The sequence below is a fragment of the Brienomyrus brachyistius genome, chromosome 22, assembly GCF_023856365.1.
Source record: "Brienomyrus brachyistius isolate T26 chromosome 22, BBRACH_0.4, whole genome shotgun sequence".
In the NCBI taxonomy this organism is placed as follows: domain Eukaryota; kingdom Metazoa; phylum Chordata; class Actinopteri; order Osteoglossiformes; family Mormyridae; genus Brienomyrus; species Brienomyrus brachyistius.
The window spans coordinates 4311525-4337811 of record NC_064554.1 but is presented as its reverse complement, the minus strand read 5'-3'; the positions used below and the strand labels follow the sequence as shown (position 1 = coordinate 4337811).

General features: G+C 47.0%; 2 protein-coding genes across 6 annotated transcripts in view; one reads left to right on the top strand and one right to left on the bottom strand.

Annotated features, from left to right (window-relative positions):
- The window catches only part of prkcab (protein kinase C, alpha, b), a 58627-nt gene extending 46554 nt beyond the window's left edge, over positions 1 to 12073 (bottom strand). For both annotated transcript variants that reach the window (XM_048990799.1, XM_048990800.1), the window contains exons 1-2: positions 11745 to 12073; positions 10151 to 10182 (exon numbers count right to left, since the gene is read on the bottom strand). In XM_048990799.1, the coding sequence (XP_048846756.1) occupies positions 10151 to 10182; positions 11745 to 11914 (202 nt within the window). In that variant the 5' untranslated portion in view covers positions 11915 to 12073. The remainder of the gene's footprint in view (positions 1 to 10150; positions 10183 to 11744) is intronic.
- An 875-nt stretch (positions 12074 to 12948) lies between these two features.
- Positions 12949 to 26287, top strand: part of cep112 (centrosomal protein 112) — a 42434-nt gene continuing 29095 nt past the window's right edge. For 3 of the 4 annotated variants that reach the window (XM_048990796.1, XM_048990795.1, XM_048990794.1), the window contains exons 1-16: positions 12949 to 13030; positions 13486 to 13594; positions 13843 to 14033; positions 14612 to 14772; positions 16116 to 16203; positions 16633 to 16710; positions 18472 to 18519; positions 18618 to 18695; positions 20447 to 20533; positions 21340 to 21439; positions 21642 to 21760; positions 21897 to 22040; positions 24298 to 24452; positions 24949 to 25078; positions 25615 to 25695; positions 25898 to 25957. In XM_048990796.1, the coding sequence (XP_048846753.1) occupies positions 13492 to 13594; positions 13843 to 14033; positions 14612 to 14772; positions 16116 to 16203; positions 16633 to 16710; positions 18472 to 18519; positions 18618 to 18695; positions 20447 to 20533; positions 21340 to 21439; positions 21642 to 21760; positions 21897 to 22040; positions 24298 to 24452; positions 24949 to 25078; positions 25615 to 25695; positions 25898 to 25957 (1623 nt within the window). In that variant the 5' untranslated portion in view covers positions 12949 to 13030; positions 13486 to 13491. Of the gene's footprint in view, positions 13031 to 13485; positions 13595 to 13842; positions 14034 to 14611; positions 14773 to 16115; positions 16204 to 16632; positions 16711 to 18471; positions 18520 to 18617; positions 18696 to 19032; positions 19658 to 20446; positions 20534 to 21339; positions 21440 to 21641; positions 21761 to 21896; positions 22041 to 24297; positions 24453 to 24948; positions 25079 to 25614; positions 25696 to 25897; positions 25958 to 26287 lie in introns of those variants that run through there. The other variant, XM_048990797.1, reaches the window with a different exon arrangement.

Below are 26287 nucleotides of genomic sequence, written 5' to 3'. Positions count from 1 at the left end.
TGTGCCCTGTCAAACTGGCCGCGTGGTACCCCGGTCCAGGTGTGACCCGTGGCACTGCCAAGCAATCAATTAGCCAATCAGAGATCACTGTTACTTTCTGGCACAGTTAAAATTGCGAGAGCAAGCGTGGAGGGACAAGCGAATAATTTATGAACCGCGCTGCTGCTCATCTTTCGGCCTGCAGAGGACGCGGGCGAGAACAGCATGTAGTCACGGAGCAGCAGACAGACCCAAACTGAACCGGGGAAAAGGACAACACCGCAAAATGCGCACCACATTTTCATGCGATGACATTCTCTCCATTTCATGTTGCTATGTAAGCTGAGAAAATGTGTTTTTTTACAGCTCTAATAAAGATACCTAATCACCCTGAAATCTGCCAAAAAAAATCCCAGTTGCATTTTTATCACCTTAGAGGGCCTTTACCGCAGAGACCGAAATACGAACGGGTAGTGCTTGAGACAGACAGGCTTTCTCCAACTGCCTGCTCATGAAAACATAATGGAAACATAATTCTCCCCCCTGACAGCGAGGTGGATCAGCGGGGAAGCGGCCACTGTGTCAAAGGAGGGCCAATGTTTACGGAAACAACGAATAAACCCCCCCGATGATGGCCGAGCCGCCGATCCTGCATACAGACCCCTAGGGGTAAAAAGGTGCGATAAGCACCGTCAGGATCAGCTCTGATATGAAACCAAATGAGTTTATCCTCTGTTACACAGTACATATCTTCAGTATCATTACAGTTACATGTCTTCAATATCATTACGGGGGAGAATAAACATGTTTGATTGACAATTTGAGTCTGGCCCCCAAATTAATATAAATACAATTAAATTGGTAGCAACATGTGTAGCTGTAAGTGGAAGGTCTCTGGTTCGAGACTGGCTTCCCCAGAATTGCCACATATCCATGGGCCCTTGAACAAGCCCCTTAACCCCCAGCTTCATGGTGTCACTGCAGGTGACTGGTCTTTGCCCCCATGTTTGGTCTCACTTTTGTGTGTCATTAAGAATGTCCCCACATAGGCGACCGCCTAGGTCACCAACTTCTAAGGGGGCACCGACTTCCCAGGAAGTTTCACTTTGGCTCCGAGGAGGGCGGCGGTGGAGATTATGGCTTAGGGCATCGCATCAGCTAGGAGTCACACCGGGGTTCGACAGGGTGAACTGAGGGGAGGCGAGATTTCCCGTACAAAAACAGAAGGACAAAGACAGCGAGCGGCCGAGAAGGCTGTAGAGGAGATCATGCTTGCTCAGAGAGCAATGAGAACACACACACACACACACACACACACACACACACACGCAAGCGCAAGGAGACGCACTGACGTGGAAGGGGCAGCTTAGGGTGGAGAACACTGATGCTCGTGGAAGCCGGTGATCCGTGGGACCATATGCTTCCCCGGTAGGCCAAGAACAGAGACACCACAGAGGGAGCTACTCTACCGACACCATCACCGACATCTTCGTCATCAATGCTATTTTTATTATCGTTATATCGCTGGTGCCGTCCAGCACAGCTGGATCCTATAGTCCACTTCATCAGTGATTCCCATCCTGGGATTTGAGGCCTAAAATTTTTATCCTGAATGACTTTTAGGACAGTTTTCTTGAGCGTATGTCCTGGCTGTATGTAGAAGGGCAACGCACACATGCGGGCGCACTGCGGTTAGTCAACATCTACGTCTGATAGCAGCTCTATTTTAATCACAGCACTGAGATCCTGTAATTATGTCTGACTGGGACTCGGCCTCCTTAGCAACTGAAGACGAAGAAGCCGGTGACGTCCACTCCCATGCGCCGATAAACATTTCAGCACGACATAGCAAGAGCGTGAAGCTGGAGGGAGAGCCACCGTGGATATTCCCACAACACAAAGCTCGTTAAAATAAATGCTCTATATTTAGCACGTTGCATAACCGCACACCGCCCATTGCACCTTAAAAAATAAGCGGGAGCAACAGCACTGTGGGATCCCACGCATGAGATCCCACGCATGAGATCCCACGCATTTTAGCTGCGACTCCGCGTGCCGCACTGGAGGAGCCGCCGTGGGGGTGCGGCTCAGAACCTGCATCTGCCGTGCTCCCATTCAGGATCTGATCGATTCGCGGCACTGAATGACAGCGCGGCCCTGCCCACACTTACCAGATGACTATCCACCTGCCACCGGGCTAGCGGAGGAAGGCACACACACATACATAAGGTTTGTGAGGACTAGTGGCTGCCACAAACATTCATTGCACTAACCTTGAATCACAAGAAAGTCAAAATAAAAAGCAATTTGTCTTGTAGGGACATATTCATCAATTCACAAAACCACACACACACACAAGCACACTCACGACTTTGTGGGGACCATCTATTCATTTCTATAGGAAAAACCCTAACCCCAACATTGGCAACCTTAACCCCCACCCAGCCCTAACCTTAACCATAAGCAACCAAATACATTTTGGCATTTTTAATCTTTTGATTGCATTCAAAGGTTTTGATAAAATTGAGTTTCCCTTTGTGGGTACTGAAATAATGTCCCCACAAGGTCAAAATAGCAGGTTTTTAATTACATTGGGGGGGGGGGGCAAATTTCCCCACAATGTAATATATACAAACCCCACACAAATACACACACGCACGCAAACACATGCAGACACACAGATACCACTTGACAATACACAGAAAACCATTCCGGAATGCACCTGCTCTGTAAATTAGAGAGAGGAGATGACAGAGTAAATGGCTTCCTCAAGCGGGCATGGTTGTACAAAGAGCATACATGGATGTCCCCCTCCCCACTGCAAGGGGGTGTATCAGACAAAAGGACACACTCCAGGACAGAACTCTTGGCAGATAAAATGGCCTAATTCAGCCTCTGCGCAGTTCAAAGCTGCGATGAAAGAGCTGGGAAGGAACAACATTGACGTCCTGAGCAAGAGCGATGAAGAGTGAAACTGGGGAACGGAGAGAGCAGCTCGGCTGCCGGGTACCGGGTCGCCAGTCAAAGTGGTCAGCTGGCTCACATCCCCCCCCACATACACTGCATCAGACACAGCATCTTCAGTTTTCAGTTTTTTTTGTTAAACTGCAGTTGGAAGCCACTTCTGGATTGTCAGCTCCATGAACACCAACCACCTTCCACCTTCAAAGTGAGGGAATGGAGGTTCAGGTCATCCTGGGCACGGGGACGGGCGCATGAAGCACTGCTGCCATTTATAGACGCCTGGCGGATGAGCAAAACCTCACCGCGGTCATGGGCTTATTTATGGAGGCATCTCCTGGGCATGCGCCACAACAACATTCCAGAAAACAGAAGTAGTGGTCACTATTTGTCAATTTTCAGCGTAAATCCACAGAAACAAAACTGGAATTACACGAGAGCATTTCACAGTTTCAGTAAGACCAGGGACACGCAACAGGGATTCTGGGAATCAGAGAGAGTCCCGTGACCATGCAGACCGTGCCCACTCACTTTTTGGCCCGCTGAGCCGCACGGCAGCTCCCACGCTGGCACTGTGATGAGGAAGCCTCAGTAAAGCACAAGGTCGGCGTTATGTCGCCACCGCGATCTAGTTACACTTCCATAAAGGTGCCAGGGCTGCTCCACTGAAGCTCATGTTCCCTTCCGCCATTGTTCAGTATGTCGACATGAGGATTGACGGTGAGGATCAGAGCAGCCGGTGAACCCATTATCCAGCAGGGAAAGTGACAGGACCTTAGACCAGTGTTTTCCAACCCGCTCCTCAGGGCGGTCCATGTTTTTGCTCCCTCCTGGCTCCCTGCCAAACAGACCACATTTTGTGGGGGGTCTGGGGCTCCTAAGGACCAGTTTGAGGAACACGGCCGTAGGTAAAGCAGGCAGGTACCATCAGTTCATACATGCTCTCCTCATTCAATCACCCAGAAAACAGGAAAACAATCTCAAAATTATCATTATCAAATTATCATAAAGTCATTACGTAATTTTAACAATATATTCTTCCTCATTTTCACATGAGTATCGAGTAAGCCCCCCCCCCCACCCCCCGCCCCCGTGCCTCCACTCAGCTCACATGAATTAAATGACATTAATCACATCGAATCGCTTCCACTGCCAGTCAAATGAATGGAGTAACTACGCTCGTCCCCGTATTCTCCAGGGAGTCTCGGTGTGGAGGAAGCATCTCTTTGCCCTGTCAGTCCCATGGTCGCTAAATGATCAGAGGGGATCTCGAACAACATCAGTAAAAACAAACAAACAGATACATAATAACAATGAGCAAGTGCCCAAATGACCTATGCAGAAAGGTCTGGTTTTTAACAAAAAAAAATATATATAATAAAAAGTGCGGTCTTTCACAGTTTTGCATAGCTGCCCATGATTCATAGAACGTGCCTTAGGGCAGCTACGTCCACATCATTTTTTAATGCCTACCAAAGAGGCTGGTCCTCATTCCGAAAATCCCCAATTCTCACCATGAATACATATTCTTAATTACTCATTCACTTCATGTCCAAAGTGAATTACAGTCTATGGTGTTCTACGGTCCAACACAAGCACCCCTACTGGGGTCTGACACAACCTGCTGGTTGCCCTCAAAAAAATAAAGAGCCATCTTCTGGTTAGTGGCATAACAGAACCATCACAGCAGCGCTATGATGGTCAGAGTGCTAAAAAAGCGAAAATAGCTTAATAAAATAATAATAATATCTCCGTATCTAACCTGTAAGCATACAGATTCAGTATTGTGCAGTAGAGTGTTAAGCATGGCTTAATTCCCTTAATGTTGTGAATCACAGGCAAACATTTTCTCCCGTTTATTTATTTTTTTGCCGGCACAATGCTTAACAAACAAAACCAGCTTTCAACGCCTACATCCGATTAAACCACGAGATTAACACAAGTCAGCAGTCGAGGGAGATCCACGCAGAAAATCGGCCGGCCGTGAAGATCCACCAGCAGGATGTTTCTGTAGAACCTCAAACGAGGGTTTGAAACGCCGCTCCTGCGCCGACCTCCTGGACAGAACGCGCGGCAGAGGGATGTTTGGGGAAGGGGCTGCAGGTGCTCGGACGTCACTGCACATTCCCGGCCGCTGCTACCTCGCAAAGGAACCGGACAGTCTGGCGGAGCAGAAAACGGCAGATCACCATGGTTTGGAGGGACGGAGAGCTGAACACGGATGTGGTGGGGGGGTCACATGGACCCCGGCGGGGGCTGTGCTAAGATTAGCAGTCGCTTTTAGTCCATAGCGAAGGGCTGCTCAGCTTCCAGCGAAGGCACGCTTCTTCGTGCTGCTTCACCATGAAGGCGCCAAGGTCGGCTTCTCTGGCTAACAGCCTCACGCGAGTCGCCCCCTGTGGCCTTTAGGCGGTAATGCAGAAGAATTCCAGAGCTGTATTCCATTCTGTTTTATTGCCTGGCTTCTAAACAAGTTGCTGTAGCCCAGGGTCCAAAGTTGTAGTCGACCAAAGGTGATTTTTCTGCTGGCTACAGCAGCGTTTTATGCTATAGGGAGGGCCCTGAAAATGATTTAGCCGAGAGCCCCCCAGCAAATATGAAGTTCTTCCACCCTCTGGGGGTAGATTTGAATTTTTATATCACCATTATAAAATTTTGATATCATATATTTTTATATACATGTTTACCATTGCACATTCTAACAATTGCAGTTGTATTTTCTTTGCAGAAAATAACCTTCTTTAACCGCTGATGTTACTAAAACATTATCTGGGCAAGGAAATAAATAACACAACCTCACAGACATAATGTAATTATGAATATTTAGCACTCTGCATGCAATCTGCATTATGTCCATAGCCCGCTTTAAATCTTAACCAATGTTCAGCCAAACCTGAAAAAATCTGATTATCCTTTGGAAAACAAATTAGGCACCAGACCAGCAAAACAGAGGAGGAGACAATGACTCAACTCCACCTGCATCTACACTCAAACGCCACACTGCCTTAATGGAAATCTCAGCACAATAAATACAAAGCTTTCAACCAAAACCCGAAAAGCACGTCCATGACATCAAGTGGAAAAGAAGGCAGAGAGGGAAAAAAAATTATCACATTAATAAATAATAACAATAAACCTTTTTTGGTGCTCCTCTGCACTTTGAGAGGCAATCAGAGAGCAGGACCTCCTGCTTTCACAGCAGGAAAGGAGGGCTCTCCTGCTCATTATGCTACCTTTACAGCATCACTCAGATTCAGTGTCACAAACCAGGGAAAGAGGGACACTCACAGTGAGAGTCCAGCTAGCTCACGGTGAGCGCGTGCCCTGCTAACTCACGGCGAGCGCGTGCCCTGCTAACTCACGGCGAGCGCGTGCCCTGCTAACTCACAGCTGGCTCACGGCGAGCGCGTGCCCTGCTAACTCACAGCGAGCTAGCTCACAGCGAGAGCGTGCCCTGCTAGCTCACAGCGAGACGACTGCACTAACTCAGACCTTGGCTTCCTTCCACAAATGTGGATAACTAACTGTTAGACACCTTCAGAATAAAAGCCAAAATGTTTACCTCACTGGCATTTTGATTTTCAGTAGATTTTGGGGCACGGGGGGGGTTTTTTCTCTGCGCAGGCAGAATACAGTTTGTCCGGTTCACGCCAGAAGCGTGGGGCTGTCGCACCTCAGTAGCTAGATGAAAACAGCCCAGGTTGATTCTGCATACAGACAATTAATGACCTTCCATGAGGGCAGCATGGAGGCTCAGCAGGTTACACTGCAGCCTCACACCTCCAGATTTCTGAATTCATGTCACCTCTGCGTGTGCAGAGCACTTGGCCTCTTTGTTTGTGTGGATTTCGTTGTCTGTGTATTCATCCTGTAACAGACCAGAATCTCTTTCAGAGCCTTCCTGGGGAAGTATTTTTAGCCAGAATGTCTACAGTTTTCAGAATTTTAACCACAGCACCGTTAAAAAGCCAAAATTTGTCACTGGATGTCAGCAGTAAAATGCATATTTTTATCATGCTAACATTAAGGTGAGCACTCATGCTAAAAAGCTAACTCTTACCCATGCTAATGCCACGGCCTGCCATTACTATGGTAACAATGACGAGTCCCTTCTTACTATAGGGACACTGTATTCTGAAAAATCAGCTGCTTCTGCTAAGATCAGTCTTGACAAAGCTGCTGCCTACAGCCCGAACACACGGGCTGGGTCATTATTCCTGAAATCACTCATTCATTGTAATTGCGAAACTGTTTGCTTGCGACACACCACCTGCGTCAGCTCAGCACAAAATAGGTAACATGCAGCTTCTCCCTGAGCCTCGTCATCCAAGGCTCACAGCGTGTAACATGACAACCGCAGACAACCTGACGCCTGTAGCGTGTAGAACGACAAGGAACACGTGTAAAAGGCAACGCGGCGTGGCAGACATGGTCCGAGAGGATCCGAGCAAGTGCAGGAATTGCGGCATGATGCCGCTCGCCGCTGACAAACTTAAGCAGGACGCAGAAGCCCGGAAACTCGCCAGGAGCCGACCCCAAAAGACCGAGTGCCGTCACACTGGCAGCACATGACATTAAACCTCACCGCATGCATGCCCCCCCCCGCCCGCTTCCTGGCAGAAGGACAAACACCACACGAGCGGTCAGAGCCCAGTACGATGAATAGATACTTTCATGAGCAATTTTTTGAAGGGGGGGGGGGGGGGCACACAAATGCATGCGTGTTTTGCTTCCCCCAGCAGCTCCGCTCCCTGAGCTGACACCTGGCAGACTCGCTTTAGCTGCCCGGCCCAGACAGACCCTCTCGAGCCCTGGCACCTCACTTCAAAGGCCGCGGAGAAGAGACAAAACATGAGGAACGACTCGACCCTCCATCTCATTCATACTGCTAGACGGGCAGGAACGTTGCGTCCTTTAAGAAACTTCCGCAGGGGCCACGGGGCCCTCCATCAAAGCTGGGATACACAGTGGCACTGCACCGCTTTGCTGATGCCAAGGCCACATTCTCTAGGCCATCATGTCTCTACCACAACGGACAGTCAGGGCTTTCCATCTCTGGCTCAGCTGGGATACCCGGGCGGCTGGAACACAAACGGTACCCACTCAATGTTTCCACATCACAGTGGCTCCATCGCTGTGTGGAACGCTCGAGTATGAACCGGGGGCACGTTTAGGGTTATGAGTGGTAACTGTCACCACCCCCCACCCTGGGATACCCTAAGAATAACATCCATTCCTGTCTTTATACAGTCCCTGACCATACAGAAGGAGAAAAATGCAAGAAAGGAACAGAAAAAGTCATTTTTGGACTGTAGAAGTTCATTGTCAACAACTACAAGTTCATTGGAAGTATGTCAGCTAGACATTTAATAACAATCGATACTTTATTGATCCCCGTGGGGAAATTGTCTTTACGCCTCCCTCAAGTTGCTCTTTTTTGTGAAGTAAGTTATGGAGTAAGTTGTCCTAATTAATCTAATTAGCTTGGCATGGTTGAAATGCGTCAACCCAAAAAGTAGTGGACATCCCTCTTTATGAGGTCATGAAGCAGGCAAAAGAATGACATGAGCCACAAGTGAGAGCATGGTCAGCTGGGGGGCGTTTCCCCTCCTTAAGACCCAGGCTCCGCTATGGTCACTGAGCAGCTTGGCATTAAGCACCACGCGTCCGGATGGGCCAGCAGGACGCGGCGTCTCAGGCTCCAATTTGGAACGGGACCATTCCGGCATGCTGATTTGCCAGCCCTGGCTAACGGAGGAAACCCACTGACAGCAGACAGTGTTATTTACGAGCAGAATTAAGAAGGGAAGTAAGACGTCAACTGTGTCCAATCACAGTGTTCCAGACCGCAGCTGCGCCGACACCTGCAGTCTGTTACCAGCGCAACTATCGCCAACGACAACGTCTTATATGGCTGTGCGAGAGCAGGAACACTGGTATGGTGAGGTGCTCCATGTACCGGAGGAAAACAGGTTGTCCTCACCCCTCCAGCTCCTCCCAACCGGACTGAGGGGAGCACACTTCCTGGGAGGCTTGGCAGACCATGTCAAGGAAGTGATCAGAGAGCACATCTAGAAACGCCAAGCCCAGAGCAGGCCGGAGCAGGAGTGACTATTCACAACGCATGCATACGCTGCCGTGACCACATCTCCGAGTCCTGTGGTAGGATCCTCCCACAAAGGCAGCCCCTGCTCCTTCCAGACTGGGATCACACAGCGCAGGATCTAGTTATGGAGGGAGGGAAAATATCCCAACACCAAAGGAAGCTCCCTGCTACAGAAATAAACAGCTAGATACAATGGACAAAACAAGACACTGAAATTAAACACATAAGAAATGTACAAGTGAATTTTGTTTTTAAGTAACAGATGAGAGCTTTATCTCCAAGAGTGATTAATAGGAAATAATCTGCCAGTTTTTATTATGTTTGCACACACACTTCCTGTAGTGAAATTGCTAACATCACAATCACACACGCAAGTTCAGCACACTGACCCCTGCAGCCACGTCGGCAGCGTATCTTAGCCCAGATCAAACCTTCCCAGAATTCCCTGGGACTGTACATAATGCATATCTCACACAGGCCTGACTGGAAGTCAGCGAGTGGCTCTCCTTGCATTCCTGGGTTTCATAACCCGAAATATCTGGAGGCATCGTGTTCAGAACATGGACTGCGACAAACACAATTATTCCCCTGAGTGACCCCACCAAGCACCTCCATGGGGAGCGAACAGTGACAAGCAGCTTGTTAGCTGCGCCCAGACCTATCTGGGAGGTGTTGGGCCGATCGTGGGGGGGGCATCCTTCTCTGGATGTGAAGAAGTATGTTTTTAAAAAGTTAGCAAGATCCTGGTTGAATCCTCAACTGGTCATGTTAGTTGCGTGGGTCAGGTGACTTGGATCCTCACAGATTGTTCTCAAGCTTCCTCTGCTGTGATTTGGGCCCCTGCAGGGCTGTGGGTGGAATCGAGTGCATTATCCTCAAATGGAAGCCCAGCAAGCATAATGAGATTACGCTCGCGTTTTGCCGAGTTATTATCATGATCGTTATTTCGTCAACGTGCTACATGAATCGCTAAGATCCACATAATTCCGAAACAAAACAGCGGGCTTTTTACAAATTATGAGAGTGAAGTACATGTCGCTGTCAGCGTCACACTAAAGATATGAAGACGATAAATGCAGACATCACCGACAGAACAGAAGTTACCTTGGCATTGGAATCCTTGCTTTCCAAAACCCCTGCAAAAAATGGTAAAGAGAATACAGTTCAGTTGAACGTTCATTGTCGTTATGTATATTAAAAGTATCTAAATCAATTTTCATCCTGCTCTTTAACCAAATCTGATTTACCACTTAAAAACCACGGAGAGACCCTCGATCACATAATTTGCTTAATATTTTCTCGTCACTCCCCAGGGATAATATTACGTTCCAAATAAAACAGTTAATTAAATAAATAACAGAGGACAAATAACAGCGGAGAATGTTCTGCTGCCTCGGGAGCCAGACTGTGATTTGCGTCTTGTTTGGACAAGCCCACTTTGGGACTCCAAGCACAGCGAAACTGAACAGCTCAAGCGCCGTGCGAAAACTAAACAGAAACCTTTTTATATTACACTCCTACTGGAAAGGCGGAACAAGGCGGCCTTAAAACTGAATGTGACATTGGGCACTTTCTGTTAACAGAAAGTACTAATTAGGTTGCTAATTGTGTTTGGACAGAACTTCTGTCTCATAAAAAACAAACACGAATTACAATAAACTTTCCTACATCGGACACAGAAGTTTTCCCCCCCACTGGTAAAGAATTATTTTTGACAAAGGACTCTTTATTATGGGATTTATTTAATTTGATAAATAAAAGCTCACTGGATCTATTCCTTTGACGCCACCAGTACCCGCGCTACACAGACCCTCTGTTAAAGCGGCTGTGCGGCGGATTCATTCCCGCACGGACGCGGGTGTCGGATCGCGGGGAGGAACAGTCCCCGTTCCCCAGCGCAAAGTGTCTAACTCGTCGGGAAATATTATCCAGCTCCGTGTGCACTCGGTACACCTCAGTCTGGCGGAAGACGATATGCTGGTACCGCACTTCACATTTTCCTACATTCCAAACAGCGCAGTAATGCTGTACATCCCGTACGGCCCTACACATAATTCACTGTCGTTCATGGATTAGCTTTTGTTATAACGCAACTACCTAATTTTCATTATCAAATATTACGATAAATATATGAAAGATAATTTTTTCGTGCATTTTAGTTTTATACTGCATCAACTTGTTTTGAAAGAATTCCTTTTATGTTTCTAAAACCATTTTGGGACCTTCTTTGGTGCTGTGAAAATGAACGTGGGCAGCTGGCTATAATATTACAAACATTTAAAAACATTGTCATCGATTCCATGGAATCTCCTTGTCAGTTGCAGGAAATCTAGAAAAAAAGGTGAAGCACGTCAACGTAGACTATAGAATACTATGTTCACTTGTAATAGCGTAATAGACATGATTTTCGGTTATAAGAACATTCCTTATTTAATGGTCCAGATATAGTGGGTTACTAGTTCATTGTATCTTTAAAGACAGGTAGCCTAATAATGTAGATTTAATATTTCATCAACAGTTTTTGAAGAGCGCGAATGACACTTTTAAATACACCTTTTCATTGTCGCCCCACATAAAAGCACGTATGACATTCATATTTACTAATCAACAGCATATTTTAAAGTTTCAGAAGCGTTTAGAAAATGACACGTTATTTTTGATCACACTTGCAAGAGAGCCAGTCAAACATGACTCTTACCAGATGAAGTCCGTGCAGTGGCTGCAGAAAGTCGGCTGCTTGAAAAACCTGGCAGTAAATTTGTGGTTCTTAACTTCGTGGATGTTTTTCTGTCTCAGAGCACCTTTGCGGGCAAACCGGTTCGCAATTCCACCTGAAGACGCCTCGTTAAAATGTATGACATCGGCCATATCCGAAGAGAAGTAGTGTCCTCGGTCCTCGCTGTGTGCGATGCGCTTTCCGCCGATTTACAAGCTGTCTGTTATTAGCGCGACTGAAGGTGCGCTCCTAATTAGTCAATAGGCTTCCCCTCTCTGTCGCTTCTACACAGCGATCCTTCTTTCACTCTGCGTGACGTCAATACGCTTCATTCCCTCAAAGGATCACCGTTCCCCACAAAAACCCGTCAGTGAGGCACGCCACCATGCGGCATAGCGGGGAAACGTCCGAAATACTGGCTTTCGGAACTTTGCGCAGGGTTTCATATGATCAGCAACATATGTAATCATTTTAAAGGAATCATTTCGTCATGGTGAAGTAATGAGTTTCTACCCCATGTGTAAGCCTATAGTCCTTGGTGACACATTGAAAGCTGATCTACGTAAACATATTACAAAATAATTAAGTTACGAGACACATTCCTCAAATAAACATTAATAAATCTAACCTAAGAAAACATGATACCGTAGCTAAATGTCTTAATGGCAGCCAACAGCAGGGATACGTATGTGAAGAAACGTATTCTTCATAAAACATAGAATACACTGCTTTGCCCTCAATGTGCCACAATGGGGAGACAAACATAAAAAAATGATCGGTTTCAATGTATATCATATATCCAGAAATCAGAATAAACCAAGAAACGTGGAAATACAAGTGTTCTTGAACAAAGGCTTAATTCCGCTAATATATATATATATATATATATATATATATATATATATATATATATATATATATATATATATATATATATGAAGCAGAAGTGCATCAAAAGATATGGCATGCATTGATTACATTTTTAATTGACCTATATTAAACAACCCACTATCAATGGTCCGAAAATGCTGGTTAATTATTCAATATCCCGTTAATACAACTACGAGTATACATCAGAATAGGTGCATTGTTTATCATCACAATAGTACTCAAATCTACCGATTGGTGGAGACTGCAGGTTTTTTCTAGGACTATTACTATGGAGATTTCAGACGCTTTCCCTGGTGGAAGCGGAAGTGACGTAAGATCTATGTCAGTCGAAGATTGAACCGTTTAAATCTGACAACAGAGGAAATCCGCGCTCTGAAGTAACTGTTTATTATTAATGTCATTTAATTTTATAATAAATATGTTATAATGTCAAATGTTGTATAAGTATAATCGTGTTTGTTATTTTGTAAAATCTGCTGAAATTGACATTTAAGTTAACTAAATCCAAAGGTAGCTAATTAGCCATACATTTGTTTAAGCTAAATGTAGTTAGCGTGATATACTTCTTTACGACACCTACTAAAATGTTAATATAAAAAAATATATAGGTTTATGTACTATTCCAAATGTAGCTCTCTGTTAAATGCACAATGACGTTAACGAAGTTTTTGTTTGCGTTTGTTTGTGTCAGGGGCTAAGCAACCAGAACTTTATCGGAAGTTCGCTATGAGTCGAATATAAATGGTTTATATGTAGGGAAAAAGTTTATCATGTTCACTTTTTATTAGGACAAAAACAATTCAGACACTGCTGTGTATTTTAACTATTGTAGGTGACAATGAGCAGATTAGTGGAGGATACCTACGAGAAACTGGACTCGGAGTTTGATCATCACCTCATCGATGTGAAACCGTATGTACTGAACCTGACTCACAAATCAGGTAATGTATTAATTGTGGTCATGTAATCCCTATAGCTGTAGGGTAGCATCACTTGCTATTTGTTTTTTATTCAAAGTCTGTTCTCTGTATTGAATTCCTTTTCTGTGTGTAATGCTTGACATTTGCTCTGCCTTGAATCGCTCACATTCCAGACACTGCTTGTTGCCTATTTCCCCCTAAAAATCAAAGTATTGATTTGTAGTTTTGTTCTTGTACTGGTTTATATGTGAATGGGCGGGGGCACAAAGATCGGCAGCGGTGTGCTTTGTGGATCAAGAAGCTGTGCGACCCCTTGCTGATTGGTTCTGGAACGACGGGACGGAAGAATCGAAACATGTACGCCAAACTGCTTCTGCGCATGCTGAGAAGAGGACTTCTGGAGGGACCGTTCACTCACAAACCGGAGCCTGGTGCTCTTAAGTCGCTGCCGACGTACATGGTGAGCGGCCTTTTGTATTTGACGTTGGCAGCCATTATGCGTATCATATGACACCTGTAGAAATAATCACACGGTGGAGGTTATTTTGGCTGGTATTCAGTTGCAACACAGCTTCAAAGATTTTTTTAAACAAGTAGAGGATAAACAGATATAGACAATGAAAAAATATAATATGCCACAACAATATAGGACTCAAAAGCATGTATTTGTTGACCAGACCCACAGTGTCGTACCACATCTGGATGGAGTTTGGCAGCTGATGGGGTAGAAAAAGCTGTTAGAATTGCAGAGTAAGGCATCATTACATACACTTGAAATGTAAATATGATGTCGTGGTTTTTCTTTTCAGCTTGTCCATTGTGTGTAGAATAAGCGTGTTGTGTTATCAACAGATAAACTCACGGTGTCACTTTGACATCTTTCTATCGACTCAATAGAATCGATGCGTTAATGACTCAGTCTCATTTGTGAGGCGTTTGTGAAAACTTGAGTGAATTTCCAACTTCCTGTCTACTCATAAACCCATTTGGCCACCAGAACATTTAGGAGGACTTTCATCATCTTTGATCTGTTTCCAGTCTATCTACTTTGATGAACCTCTTCGTGGGGAATCTGAGGAGCAGAGTGCGACAGACCTGCCCTCCTGGGTGTCCGGTGAGCTGGGCCTCACTGATAGTCCCCAGATCTTCCAGGCTAAGAAGAGGCCTCTCCCTGCCACATCATCCCCACGCCTGCACAGGTAGATGTCCACTCATTTTGTTTCTGTGGAACTGGAAACACAGTGCTTGTCATATCCCTGGTGTGTCTGCTTGTGTCGTGGCTTGAAGGATTAATTTCAGTGCTTTGTAAAAAGGAGATATCACATTCGGCAACCTGGTTTTTATGTCACATTTAATGTAACCTCAAAATAGTTCTTACATCCATCTATCCATCCATATTGGGACCTCACATCGAGTACAGGTGAGGATCTGGGATGTGGGTCTGGAATGTGGTCCAGGCCATAAGACACCCTGGCACACCCTGGACAGCACATCACAAGGAGCACACACACATCCACACACCATGAGCAGTTTAGAAAGGAGGGAAATCAGTAGTACAAGGGCTTTGAGTTCCCCAGCCCAGAGGTGTGAGGTAATTGAGCTACCATCCAAGTTACTCAGATGAAGAAACTGTTACACACTGGAGCTGTCTGTTTAAAAGCAGCTGTTTAGTAATGAAGTGGTGACTTAATATGCCCAAAATGCTTCCACTTATAAGTGGTTAAGGAAAGAAAGAAATCACAGCTTGCAGTTTTTATGGTTGAACACCAGATGGCGCCTTTTCCTTGGCTTGGGCATTCTATGCCTACTGGGGATTGCGGAAAAAGTGTAGTCTGGAAATATCAGCGAAACTAGTGGGTCAGTGCAATCACTCAGTGCGACTTTGGCAAAGCGTATGTGCTGGATCTAAGTGCTTATGTGCCACTTAAGGGCTAAACATAAATATGCATTACTCTGGTTTGACAGATTGTTTGTTTTGCCTGGCATGCGGCTCCATGTAGGAAGAAAAGTCACCAAAAATCACAGGAAGTATATCAGCGGTATCGCACCATCTACTGGGTTCACTGGAAAAGAACAGTAGATTTTAAAGTCATCATAACCCTCTCCCCCGAAAAAGGTGGGCAGTAAAATCTGTGGTCTGGATAAATCCAAAAGTCTACTGTTCCAAACCAAACCCCACGTATATTCTTATCCTGATTTTTGTGTTACTCTGCATGTTTGGGACTGATGAGTGACTCCCCGGTGTCATTCTCCTGGGGCTTGAGGTGGGCCAGCTTTCAGCTGCTGAAAGGTTCTAAAGACTGGCTCTAAGGACGATGTTAATTCATCTGATGCCTGAATTTGGCTCTGAATTTGTGCATTTAAATTGCTGTCAATCTGGGATTTCCTTCCTTAATCCAGCATGCCTCTCAGGTGGATGGACACTGTGCCTGTGATCGGAAGGTCGCTGTTTCCGTCCCGGAGTTGGTGGAGTGATTTCACTGTCAGGCTCGCAAGCAAAGCTCTCTTACCACTAAATTACTGCGTGTGTGTCTGCTTACAGGAGAAGACACACGTACGGAGACAAGCTGACATCCCGGACACAGACCACAGCGACTCCGATGCACACCAGCAACGAGGAAGAACGCAGAGTGAGACCTTTTTCAAGGGTTTTGGGGGGGTGGGGGCACTTCATCGTACATGACAAGGTAGTCCTGGGAGGTGGTTGTGTTGTATATAAGGAACAGGACGCTCTGATTTAGTGATGAAAGGAAAGGCAGGGTTTGTACCAAAAGTCCCCGATGATCTCGGTCTAAAGGACTCTCACTAATCAGCTGCATCCTTTCAGAGCAACACTCTCGGGCCTAGTGCCCTCTGGCAGCAGCAGCTGGCTCTTTGACAGGCCTCCCCCATCCATTTTACATTCAGCGCACCCCTAGATAATCTCCCAGGCCCAAGCAGGGCTGAGCCCCCCTCAGACCCCCAGCCGGCCTGGCAGGGGGTTAAGGAGCTGGACCTGTGACCGGAAGCTTCTGGATTTACACGCCGGAGGGTGTCACATGGGTTTGGTCTTTCCCCAGAGTCACGGACAACGAAATCCGGGGGTGTCGTCTGACGACAGTGACCTTGAAGCACGCCTGAACAGCTGGAATCTCGGGGTATGTTGGGAGGCTTCTTAATTTTAAACACGGGACAGTGGATACAGTAAATGCAGTGGTATTAGTGAGTTAGCTGTTTAGGCTAACAGCTGCTGCAGAAGAGGAGACAGTTTGTGTGGAGGTACCTATTTACTGGCCTTTCTTTTGGGGATTCTTCTCCCTGCGTGACACTGCTGACGGGCTGCGGAGTCACAGATCATCTGGTTGGTAGTATTGTCATTGTCTATCATCGCAGCATTAAGCGCCACAAGATAACACAAAATCAGCTTCTGAAGTTTCATTCAATAATCGATCAGTTTTTTTTCAGCTACGTTTGTTTCTTGCATTTGTCGGACATTATAAGCGCATTGATAAAGTGTTGCACCTGAACTCACTGGCGATAATGGTGGTACTGGGATAACTGTAGTCCCACGGCTCGGATGGAGACGCTATGTCATGTCGTTCCTTGGTATATGTCATTAGGCTGTTTGCGAGCTGGCGGTGTCACTAAAGAACTGGGCTCGCATCGTCTGGTGTCTGTAGTGGCAGGCTAATGTGTAAACCGGCCCCTCGGAGGTTGTTCAGACATTGTCCATAAATGTGGGCCTTGGAAAAGAACTGACACAGTTCTGCTTTGTTCCCTTCACTCTTTGTGTTTGACTTTATGGTCGAGTGTAGAGGTCGCTTTCCCTAAAAGCTAATTTCACTCAGATAGAATCGGTAAATAAGGGTGCATAGGGGTATCCCCACAGAGCCAGCCTGGATTAGAACTTGTCAATGGATTGTTCTCTGTTGTTTATGTAAATTGATCTAGGCGATCCTAAGTACTGGAAATGAGACGCACAGAACGATAGTGTGTCGGTTTCCGTTTCACAGTCGGATTTCCTTGTTTGGATGCACTCGATGTTTAGAAAATGATATGCCAAAGGGCTTCATTTGATTTATATATGTATACATAACATATGGCATATATGTTTTTGAACAGCACACAAGGCTAAAAGCAGCTACATCCACACACATGCACATATGCAAGAATGAACCAGCGAGACATGTTGAATTTCACTGTCAGCCGTGTCGTACAGCAAGACACATGGGTTTGTAAGAAGGCCCAGAGTGAACCACAGTGAGCGTGAGCATCGTATGGCTTATGTTAGAAACACAGCTGTGTGACACTGTGACAGTACAAGTCTGTCCTCTTCGCAGTCGGTTTAGCTCCAGCAGATGACGTGTTGCATGTAAATAATCCTAATAATGTGCATGTGTGTGTGAGAGCTCTAAGCTGTTTTCTTTCTCGTTTTGGATATTACGTCATGCATGACTAGGAAAGACAGAATCTGAGGAGGCATGACCTGGAACTACACAGCCTTTTTGCTAAGTACTGTGACAGGGCAGGGGTCTTAGCTAGAGTGAAACATTTGCCGTATTTATTTAGCAATATAATATTATCAATTTTAAGTGTAGTTTTACATTGATCATTTTTATTTGTTTGTATGTGGTGGGGCTGTGGTTTGCACCGGGTGTGGCTTATAGTGGGAGTGGTTTGCAGCAGGGTGTGGCTTATAGTGGGTGTGGTTTGCAGCAGGGTGTGGCTTATAGTGGGTGTGGTTTGTAGCAGGGTGTGGCTAATAGTGGGTGTGGTTTGCAGTTGATGTGTTTTTTTTTGGACACATGCCATTCCTAGAAAGGGGTGTGGATAATTCTTGAGCATGCTGTACATTTGGGGTATAGCCACTGCATGCCACGAAGGAGATAAATGAACAGGTTTTTCATTTTTATTTTCAGATTGAAAATCCAAGGTATTTGCGTGAGACCCCAATACCCCTTTCGCCAGTAAGTATGGAACCACACTGTGGCTGGCGACTTAGGGGCAGCTGGATGTATTAAGATACATTTTTTGCCTACTTATTTAGATTTTTTTCCGTCTACAGATTTACCTGAAGTCCAGCCTAGGGAAAAATGGCACCTTTTGTGATGACACACCCCGGGCTCTCACACATGAGAGAGAGGTAGGCATTGGAAATCTAACCTCAGCTGTGGGGGGTTGGGGGTTGGGGCAGTGTGAGTAAAGAGAAGGTGCGGTGGTCACGCCCAGTGTGAGCACTCACTGGATGCACACATGGAGGAATGAGAGAGTCGCTTTAGACTGATTAGGCTGAGCAAGGCTCCCACCCCTGGAATCTTCATGGCCTCTGTTTTCCTGTCAGCATAAGTAAAACCTGACACAGCATGCCCAGTAAAACTGGAATTTGGTGTGTGTTCTCACTGGTTCAAAGCGGAAGAGGTACGGGCCCACGAGGGCGGGGGAGGGGCTGCTGCACATTTCTGTCGGAATGCACTCGAGGACACCAGCTTCTGTTGTCTGTGCGGGTGTCGCCAGGTGATGCAGAACACTGGGGGGTGGAACCCGGCCATTGATCCACCCTGCGGAACACCAGTATTCTTTCAGGTTCTCCACAGTGTTACAGTACAGGTGGAAGCCGGGTTCCCACTCTAGGACACACCTTACTTCAACTGGCACTGCTTTCACATGCCATTAGGAATTAAATTCGGGGACACTTGCAACTTCAAAAAAACGATTTCCGCCGCAAGTTCCCAGTGTGGGTGTTTGTCGGATTTTCCCATCCTGACTGAGCCAGTTAAACACAGCGCATGACTTGGCATAATCATCATTCGATTTAAGTCCCTTTGAGGGCGTGTTGCGCTTGGTTCAGCAGGAGGGCAGGCCTTTACTCATCCTGACTCAAGGATAATGCTGACGTTGCATCACAGAACGGTGGGGTGCTTGATTTTAATTATTCTCTTGAAGTTTAATAGTCGTCTAGTGTGAAGGAGGAGTGCTGAGTGAGGGCGAGTGACAGATGATGAAAGAGCCGACTTGTCTTGCTTATAGTTTTGGGGTGTTGGCAGTAGGGTGGGGTGCTGCTTTGCCGCCATGGGATCCGCCCACCCCCATCGTCCTCTCCCTCAGGTAGTAAAGCCCCATCTCTCTCCATGATATCCTAGGATTCTTGCTCATCTCCTTCTACCTTTTACGTATCGCATATCGCCTTTTGTCTCGGTGCAGCTCTGCTCTTCTCACGATGGGTGTCTCACTCTGTGTGTTTTTTCAAATGTTTTTATTCATTCGCTGGTTAAAACAAGGGTCTGAGCTTTCAAATGAATGTCTTCCGTCAGTCAGCACAATGTTTAAAATGAGAAGGGAATCTGCTTGACTCTGCCTGAGTGTTTTTGTTTGAAAATCCATTTTGTTTGTCCACGGCTGTTGGACTTTCAGACATGTGTTTGCATTTGTTGAGCATCTCCTCACTCTTTGGATTAAATACTAGACCATGTCCAGGCATGTTATATGGATGTATATGCAAATGTTTTATTTTAGGATGGTCAGATCACTCGTGCTAATGCAGCTTAAGGGGATTTATTAAGTTCCGTATCAGGAGAAAATTAGCATATGAGGCCATGACTATATGGAGGTGATGTAATGAAGGGCCAAAGTAATACTGCAGGTTTAAACGAAGGGTTTAACTGAACTAGTAATTTTCAGCAGAAAATCATGAAATAGAACAGAGATTAATTATCACCTTATTATCAATCCCCATCCTGCTCTCCATGAGAGACACACCTTCTTCCAAGGCCGGCGCTCGAATCTGTCACCTTCCAGTCATGGGCAAAGGGAGACCTCATCCCTGTGAGCAGAGAGGAGGGGTGCTGTTCTTGCTGTCTTTGCTGGTATGAGACCTGACTCGTTGGGTCCCCACAGGCTGACATGAAGACCAAGATGCTGGAGGTCTATCATGAGGAAGAGAAGCTGAAAATGCAGCAAAGGCACGACTCGGACGTGCAGAAGGTGCCAGCCGCCTCGTCCACAGACCTGCACCTGACCCCAAGCGTAACCCCAGCCCTGGCACTGTTACCCCCAGTAGCATCCACACTGCTTTTTCTCTGTCTTCCCTGGGTACCGTCAGCACTAGCTGGGTACGATCAGCACTAGCTCAGCTTTATGGGCCTGAAGTATGTAAAGAAAACAGTCACCCCGGCAGGCGTGATTAAAAACAAGCAGATGAGGTCAGAACCGGTGAGGAGATCTGTAAGTAAATTCGGCATACAGAGCTCCTGCATGCAGCCCCGTTTGCCAGCGGCACCCCCTTAAAAGCTGGCTACCGCCCCCCCGAGGGTGTAGTGTCCTTGGACCTTGCCTTCCATTCGCAATTTTAACCCACCATGACCAAAATGCAAGATGGCAAAATTGTCTGCTAGCCCCTCCCCCCCGTCCCCTCGCCAATTAACTTCCCTTTTACCCCTTCACAACGCCTTTCATCTTGGAACAGAGTGCACCTCTGATCAGGCTGTGAAAAAAGCTTCCCTGTGCTGTGTCCTTTGACTCTGTGGGGGGGGAGAAACCACTCTGTTCTGAAGTTTGTTAAAGTCCAGCATTCTCTGCTCCTGTTCCCTTGATGTCTTAGTTCTGCTGGTGACCAGGAAGGTCTTATATATACATACGTGACATTAGATAGTTGATTGATGGGTTGCCGTCTTTGTAGGAAAGACAGTTTATCCTGCTTGAAATCGAAATGTGTTCAAAGCGACTGCGATTTTGTCCACATGCATTATGTGATTATTTGTCTATTTCTTTTTTTTGGTGTCCTGCTTCAGATTTTGGACCGGAAGAATGGTGAGATTGAAGAGCTGAAGACCATGTACAGGAGTAAGCTGAAGGACTCTGAGGAGACAATTCACAAGTTAGAGAAAAAAGGTGAGAGGTCCTGCCTGGAGCAGACTGTGCGGTGTCATTACAACACTGTTGACCGAGGCTAGGCTTTGGGCATGGAATCGGCCCGGTAATGTCCTGTCTTCCCGTCATCCGTACCGGAGTTTCAGTCTCGCCAGTGGTTTGTTCACAGCACACAGAGCAGCAGTGCAGCTTGACACAGCGTCCTGCCCTTTCTTCTCCTCAGTCCAGAGCCTGGTGCAGGAGTCGCAGGTCATCCGACAGAGCAAAGAGAAGCAAATCGCCGAGCTGAAGAAGATGTCTGATCAGAGTGTGGAATCCCTAAGGAACGAATTAGAGAAAAAGGTAAAAAGGTGCACAGGCACTGCAGAGGAAGGCGTGGGATGGGAACAGCGTCTGGCGGTCAAGTGGTCAGGTGCCTCGCATTGGTGTACAGGGTGCAGCGAGCCCCGTGGTTCAGATGTCTGCCATGTCTACCCAGTTGCATGCGTCAGTGGCCGAGTTAGAGCAGGAGAAGATCGAGCTGCAAAAGAAGCACACACAGAGCATCCAGGAGCTTCTGGAAGATACCAACCAGCGCCTGGCCAAGATGGAGTCCGAGTACAGTGTGCAGATGCAGGCCACCGTGAGTACTGGCATGCCGGGGGGATCAGGGGGTCGTTCCTGCATGGGGCGTCAGCTGTGCGGTGATTCCTTACTGAAGCTAAGTGGGTCTGTTCCCCAGCTGTTCGCTGGGATGCTTAGATCTCACAGAACTGAGATTTAGAAATGCTGTTTGAAGCCTCAGTTCTTCGGACTCCCAGGAGGATGCGGCAGAACTTTGCACAGTGGTCAGGATTTAACTCAAAGCAAGATTTGTGGGTGCTGTGATTCTGATTGGTCGACTCGCGCAGAAATTACCGCAAAAAAAACGATGCTCTGCCCATGTAAGGTAATGAGCGTACGTGCAGGTGTCAACCCGGCTCCGTGGGACTCGGCACGTTTGTGTACGTCTCTTCCCCTTACAGGAATGTGTCTGCGTCCGTGAGCTCGGCACTCCGTGATGAAGGCCGCAGAGATAAGACCGTGGAGGCCTTTCATCTATAACCGCAGCACTTTGATGCTGACTGCTGTAGCTAGCCTCAGCCAAAGAGCGATGGTTAGAGACGTGTCAGACAAACCAACGGCTCTGTCCGCCTCATTGCTGGGTCTCGGCAATGCAGTCGACACTTGCCTTCCCGATACGTGGACATCTGGCGTGACGTTTGGAATCGCTGAGGTCCAGCTCAGGTTGCCACTGTATTCATGCCGCAGAGCCCCCCACCTGTCCATCTGGTTCGAAATCAAAAGTGTGATTAAAATCATACATTTTCCCGCAGTTTCTGTGTCTTCACCTTTATTCCGACCGTCAGCAGGTGTCCGAGAGATGATGTGTCGAAGTCCTCGGCCTTATCCAAAACCAGATGCTCAGATTCACTTTTTTCCGAGGGAACCGGTTTGTACTCCTGCGTAAATAAACGCGTACTCTAATGGTTTTTGTGTTTCCGGGACTCTCAATGCATGCATCTGTCAGCAACACCGATTTCTGCAATCTCAAGGGCTGTATGTCATATCTTTGATCAAAAGCAGAACAGGTATGCTGTGTCTGGAAACTGCTCACCGCCACTGTTTGTTTTCATTAGCCGTGGAAAAGAGAAGTTCAGTTTTCAGCAACTCTGTCGCTGCACTGCCATCCCCTAATTTGACTACAGTGTCAAAATTCTCATGTGCAAGCATTTGGATGCAGCACATTCAATGTGCATCAGAGCTTGAGACTGACACTCTGCTGCACATTTTGCAGAATTGTTGTTGTTACTGTCACTCTTGAGGCAATCGCCTCGGTATCTGAAGAAAATGGAAAAGTAACAAATACAAAGTACAATGCGGAGTCTATTGCGATGGAATGCTGTGGAGATCATTCAAACAGTCTGGCTTCCTTGTGCTTTTTTTATTTTTTTTGCTTTAGAATTTGTGTTGTGTGTCGAACAAATGATTCGCAACGACATCAAAGACGGCCTTTCAGAAGGGAACATCAGATAAAATCTTAAAAGCCTACAAAGCAAGGCTGAACGCTGCTTGAAACTGGAATTGGATGCGAGCTTTGAGGTGCAGATGCCGGCACGCGTGTCAGCGCAGAGCTATTTCAATCCGTTTTGTTTCCCCTTCCTAAAATCGAGAAGCGTTATTATAAGTGGGCTTGTCAGAACTTTACCTGCAAACTTCTTCTGAAGCCTACCAGTTTCCTTTAATGCTAATCACAGCCGTGTAAATAGAGAAGGTTCCTGATTTGTCCCTCTTAGAGCTTTGTACAGTGCTGCAGTACTTCTGCTTAAACGGTGCCAGAGCACAGACATTACTGCCATGAACAATGAGAGACGCAGGTGTATGTCAGCCTCAGAGATGTCTAAAGCCACATCCACAATTTCCTTACTCCAAGAGGATCAGAAGTCAGCTCTGGACTTACATTTGGATTTACATGCCTGTCGTTGGAACCTGTGGTAGCATTTGGAAAACGCAGTAGGGGGTGAATGCTTTGTGATTACTTCTCTGGGTAATCACTTAGGCCAGTGTTTCCCAACCTGGTCCTCGGGGATCCCCAGATAGTCCACGTTTTTGCTCCCTCACAGCTCCCAGAAACACTGAGTTGTAAGTCAACGGGAACAATGCTGCAGGACTACTAAATGAGTTTAAATTCTGCAAAATTTTCTGTTGATATATAGGTACAATCGTTGAGGCCTCTGGAAACACAAATTGTCCCTGACCAATCTCTGATGAAGGTTTCTGAACCGTCCCTGTGAAAGTTAATCGTTGACCCTGACTGGCTCTCAGGATGGAGGCGTTATGGTGCCTCTGTTTGCCCTCAGGAAAAGGTGGCGAAGGAGCTGGAGGCGCGAGTGAAGCAGCTCTCCGTGGAGGTGGAGCACAGCAACAGTCTACGCCAGAGAGTAGCCCAGGAGAAGGTTGAGCTGGAGATGCAGATCGCCGCCATCAGGTCCGAGTTACAAGAGGCCAAGCGGAGGTGAGTTTGAGGCATGCTCCCTCTCATTGTGTTCTCTCTTAGGGCTTCCCTGCTCTCCCTCAGGCCCTCTCCTGTTATCCACGCTCTTAGCGGTTTCCCTGCTTTCCCTCAGGTCCTCTCCTGTAATTTATCTTCTTTGTGGTCCCCCCCTGGGGCTTCCCTACTCTCCCTCAGGTCCTCTCCTCTCCTGTAATTCCACTCTTCATGTTCTCCCATGGGGATTCCCTGCTTTCCCTCAAGTCTTCTACTCTCCTGTAATTCTTTCTCCTCGTGGTCTCCCCTAGAGTTTCCTTGCTCTCGCTCAGGTCTTCTCCTCTCCTGTGATCCCCCCTTGTTCCCTTACAGAACTTCCCTGTTCTCCTGTAGGTCTTCTCCTCTCCCTCCCTCTTTCAGCTCCAAGTCTCTTGAAAAAGCCAGATATTTCCAATGAATATTCCCCCCTCCCTCACCCGAGCTTGTGGGCTGAGCAGGAAGTGAGCATGTCTCTGGGCTCCAGGTGTGCGGCCGTGGTCCGTGAGATGGAGGAGCTCAGTAAGCGGCACGTGCAATCGCTGCAGGAGGTGCAGGCCCAGCACGACTCGGCCATGCGCCATTGCCAGCAGGAGAAGCTGCTCTCCTCCACCAAGGTAGCCTGCTCCAGAAAAACCGGTCATTTCCGTCAAAGTAGGGCGATGCATCACACGCATGTTCTTACTGGATCACCATACAGCCAGCCTGACAGGGCCTTACAGGAATAGGCTCAGCTCATATCTTCAGCCACTTCCAGTCAATCGAGCATCAGAAGCCGCCCGCCACCCTCCTCCCCCACCCCACCCCCACAAGCACAAGGCATGTGGGTGTGTGTGGGATTCACTCAGTCATTATCAAGCTTTGACCTGAATAGAATATGAGTGCCAGGCTCTGCAAGTCTGCAGCCGGCTTGTGAAAGCAGACTGGCTGCAAGGAAGAAACCCTATTTTGCTTTAACAATCGCCGGGCTGTTTTTTTAATCCCGTAAAAGCTAATGTCATAATCTACATATAATTGTGCAACATCTCAATTTCAGTGCACACAGTGGGGTCACTAAAGGGGACAGAGTTCGGGGCTGCCTTGCCCTGCCCTGTCCAGTACCTCTCAGCATTATTTCACATAAAACGAGACAGTAACTGGAAGGTGCTTGCAGGCATCCAAAAGCATGGAGGAGCTGGAGCGGTGTGTCATTCAGCTGCGGGACAGCGAGCAGGCGCGGCAGAAGCAGCTCCGGGTGAGCCCACTTGCAGGGGCCTTTGGGTCGCACGCCTGTGCCGTTCCGGATGCCCACGTAGACTGCATCCCTGTGTATTTCCCGCAACATCAGGGCAGTTATGGGGCAGTTGTCTTTAAGCCGTTGTGTAGCATCAACATTGCAAAGGTTTGTTGCACTTTTCGAACAGCGATGTTTCTCTCAAGTGCCGGTTCCCTTCTAGGACCAAGAGAACGCATTTCTGCAGGAGAAGTCGGACTTTCAACAGGCCAGTGAGAAAAAAGTAAGATTCAGATGTTTTTTCAGCTCTTTTTAACCCCCAGAACTAATTTTTCTTCTCTAAGTCCTGAAGTTAAAGATGTCTTCTCGGGATATCTAGAGTATCTGCCTACGCAGTATTTACTTTGAGTTTCTTGTGTTAATATTTTAGGGTTTTTTGTCTAGTAAAGCAGAAGAAAGTTTGAGATAAAAGCATTTGCCCTTCACGAGCCCCAAGAGCTGCGGCCCCCTTGACAGGTACACTGCAGAACAGGTGTTTCGCTCCATTGGTGTTTGTGGTCGGATAAACAGGACTGGGCATAATGGTTTCCTGGGCAGGGATGCCATTGCTCAT